Raw genomic sequence first — 3,935 nt, 5'->3', positions numbered from 1 at the left:
AATTACTGGCGCTGATGCTCTGTCTCAGAGATCATTGAGTCCTGTGTGGCTCAGTTGGTAGTTCATGGTGCTTGCAACGCCAGAGTAGTGGGTTTGATTCCCACTGGGTCCAGTCTGGAAAGGTACCAGAATGTGTGCCCTTGCTACTGTAAGATGCTCTTGATAAGGACGTCTGCTAAATCTGTCTGACTCGACATTACTTACTGCAGTGTTGACAAGCTTGTCATTAATGTCAAACTATCATTACATTCTTGAATCAAACATTGGGAATGGGTGTGTTTATAAAATTCCACTTCTTTATGCTACAAACACTTTCTTCATCTCAGTTGATTTCCCAACCATCTCATTGTGGGCGGGGCCTCCAGGGGTGAGAGCAGGTAAGAGCTGGGATCCACCTTCAACGTGACACACAACTACAGAGAGACCACACCACCACGGAATACCTGAGAGGGACCGCACTGAGGTCCTGACTGCAGAGAGCGACTACCCCAGGCTGGCTAAGGACTTTCCCGTCTCCCCCCTGAGCACCTGGAGGCCTGGTACTCAATGTGGAGGAACCTGAGTCTCATCTGTTCATCTGAAGGTAAGATGGAGAGAGTAGAATGAACACATCTTCAATGGAGGAAACACATTTGACTTTTTGCATTATGTTCGAGTCCATGCAAATAAATGCAATGAACTGTGTCATGTGACATGTAAATAATGCTGGATGAAGAGGTGTTAGTGTGGCCAAACAGTAAATATCCATAGTAGGCCTAAATATCTACAGTAAATATATATTATTTGTTCTGTCTTATATATCAGTAAGTTTGATTCAATGGACTGAAAAAGGATGCATTGTACATTATGCTTTAATATGATATCTTATGTTTGGTTCTATGATAATATGTAGAATGTAGATAGTATATAGATAGAGGTATATATAGATGGCGAGTATAGCTAGATAATTCTTATTCATAATATAGTTTTAGATTATATGAATACCATTGTACTTATGAATTACAAGACATTGTAATTCTGCTTGTATTCCATCTATTCTATCTAAGTCCTAATACCTTGAGCAGCATCGCAATAGTGGAAACCAAGACTGTTCTCAGGGCAGACCTGGTTGTAGCTAGACATGTTTGAGTCACGTCAGGGACAATTTTAGCATTTTAGCTAACCCTATCCCTTTTTCTAACCTTAACCTAATTATCCTAACCTGCAACGATAATTCTCCTAACCGGCTGTGTAAGTCCTCCTAACCTGCTACGAAAAGTCACTTTTGCTCGTCAAAACCAGCCCAGCCCTGAGAACAGTCTTGGTTTCCACTAATGCGATACAGCATACTTTGAATGCAAAGAAAGACTCAGCAGACATGATTCCTCCTCTTGATGATTGTTTTTTTCCCAGTACTTCAAGATACAGCGTTATCTGGTGGGGGTGGTGTGTGCCTGTGTGTGTATCTGTGTGTGTGTTTAAAATTGTTACTTCAAAAGACATATACAACTGTCAATGTTGTATACAATAACCCTCTCTTTCAAATGGTTTTGGCAGAAGTTCCACTGTCTTTGGGAAACCCAACACTGGCTTAAAGAGAGGGGAATTCCTCTCTCTCTCTCTCTCTCTCTCTCTCTCTCTCTCTCTGTCTCTCTGTCTCTCTCTCTCTCTCTCTGTACCTCTCTCTCTCTCTTTCTCTCTCTTTCCCTCTCTCTCTCTCTCTCTCTGTACCTCTCTCTCTCTCTTTCTCTCTCTTTCCCTCTCTCTCTCTCTCTTTCTCTCTATCTGTGCAGTAGAGGGAGAGAAGAGAATGAAAGAAAGAGAGGAGAAGAAGAGGCGGGAGAGAAGAGAATGAAAGAAAGAGAGGAGAAGAAGAGGAGGGAGAGAAGGATTAGAAGATATTTTAAGATTATTGAGGGAAATTACAGTTCCGCCCACAATATTAACCCTTTCATGTGACGTTCATTGTTGCTTCTCAGAACAATTGACTTTTGATTTACAAAAAAGTCCAAGTAGATTAAAGCCAGAGTAGTCCAGAATTTGCATACTCTCATTGCAATAAAAAAATTAAGATTCTCAAGGAACCGAAAAGATCCTCAAGTGCAGCTACCTAATCCCTTACCTCTGAAGTTTATATATAGCCTCACTTCATCTTTAAATACATGCAATAATCATCATTATCCTCAAAAAGTCCCTTGTTTGATGAAGGCGTCTCATTTAAATAAGCTCTAAACTTTCATCCTGTCTTAATTCACATCCACAGATCTACAAGAGGAGAGGAGAGCAGAGGAGATTGTTTGAAGATGAAGCTTCACCTGGTTTCTCCTTCCACTTGAGGGGAACAAGTTCCCCAGAAAACTGGATGTCACGAGCGGAGGAAACAACAAAACAAAGTGATTCACTAACTTGCCTCTTCGATTCCTAATCCATCAATTTGTCCACAGAGGATCTCTATCTCTGTTCCTTTACACCATCAACATGAGTGCTGCCTTCTCCCACCCATTCGTAGATCAGCGGCCCACTTACCTTAACAGAGGCAGCATCCTGCCATACAGATTGTCTCCCTCTAGTGGTCACTCTGAGAACCGCACCCACTCCCATTCCCACCACCTCCACTCTGACCCTCTGGCCCACACCGTGCCCTTACTCCTCTATCCCACCACCATGGATCCCCGAGGCCTCTATGACGCCTCGTTCCGGGGCCCCCGAGGCCCCACCCTGCTCCCATACTTATCTCCCTTCCACCATGGGCGCTTCGGGGTGTATGAATGCCCCTTCGAGCCGGCGTTTCTACAGAAGAGGAACGAGCGGGAGCGTCAGAGGGTAAAGTGTGTGAACCAGGGCTATGCCAAGCTTAGGGACCATCTGCCAGGGGGTGCCAGTGAGAAGAGGCTCAGTAAAGTGGAGACACTCAGGGCAGCGATTCGTCATATTAAATACCTGCAGGGTCTGGTGGAGGGGCAGGGGAAAGGGAGAGAGGGGCATGAGGAGGAACAGGCATGCCACAGCCCCAGTTCTGCTCCATGTAGGACAGAGGACTCGGGACACAGAGATGGGGGGTCAACTCGCTCTCTCTCACACTCTTCCAGTATCTCCCCGGGGGTAGACTGTGGGGAAACAGAGGGCTCTGGGACCTAGGGGATTATGGGTAGTGTCGTTTGTGAGAGGGACTGTGGATGGACATTTGTAGAAAGGGTGTGAGTACCCCCTCTCCAAGGACTGCTCACCACAACATCACACCCTGAGCACAAAGATAAATAATGTAATACTTTTCCGCTTGATACTGTGTTATGTATTGGCAATGTGTATTGTTTTGTGACACTAAAATGTTGTACCAAACCACTTTGGAAATCTGATTATGTAAAAAAAAAAATACACTTCTGATTTTAAGATCAACACCTGAATCTCTGAGAGCAATGAATTCAATAATGCTTCTACACCTGCATTGCTTGCTGTTTGGGGTTTTAGGCTGGGTTTCTGTACAGCACTTTGAGATATCAGCTGATGTACGAAGGGCTATATAAATACATTTGATTTGATTTGAATAAGTATGCAATGTTTATTGTATTTGGAAATGAGAAACGGATCACTGTAGCGACACATTACGGTTTGTTATCAAAATAAACCTTCATTTTATTACAGCGCATTACTTCTTTTGGAAATTTCAGTGTGATATTGAGTGAAAAAACTGGAAATAAAGACATTTGATTCCTTTTTTAACACACATAGTCTTGGAAAAGAAGCAGATTCTACAACGGGACAACTGATACTTGTCTAATTAGTTGTAATAGTTTGGCATAATCGTGCTCATTCCTCAGACTTAGTTGACTGATGACTCAAACTAAATTTGTTTGCGAAACGTTCATAGGCATGGGGTTAGGCCGGAGCAATGAGTCTGGGTAGCCAGGCAACGGACTAAGGGCCTGTCACAAATGTTTGGTTGCTGTATTTGGGTT

At 43.4% G+C, this 3,935-nt stretch overlaps 1 protein-coding gene across 1 annotated transcript; it reads left to right on the top strand.

Moving 5' to 3' along the window:
• Nucleotides 1–422: 422 nt before the first annotated feature.
• On the top strand, nucleotides 423–3,611 carry LOC115142793 (achaete-scute homolog 5-like). Its single transcript, XM_029682541.2, has 2 exons — nucleotides 423–583; nucleotides 2,243–3,611. Exon 2 carries the CDS (start codon nucleotides 2,458–2,460, stop codon nucleotides 3,115–3,117), a length of 660 nt encoding a protein of 219 aa, XP_029538401.1. The 5' UTR covers nucleotides 423–583; nucleotides 2,243–2,457; the 3' UTR covers nucleotides 3,118–3,611.
• The last annotated feature ends 324 nt before the right edge of the window (nucleotides 3,612–3,935 follow it).

This window comes from Oncorhynchus nerka, linkage group LG2, assembly GCF_034236695.1.
Source record: "Oncorhynchus nerka isolate Pitt River linkage group LG2, Oner_Uvic_2.0, whole genome shotgun sequence".
NCBI classification, from domain to species: Eukaryota; Metazoa; Chordata; class Actinopteri; order Salmoniformes; family Salmonidae; genus Oncorhynchus; species Oncorhynchus nerka.
Note: the sequence above shows the minus strand (reverse complement) of the source record. Positions and strands in the feature narration are given on the sequence as shown.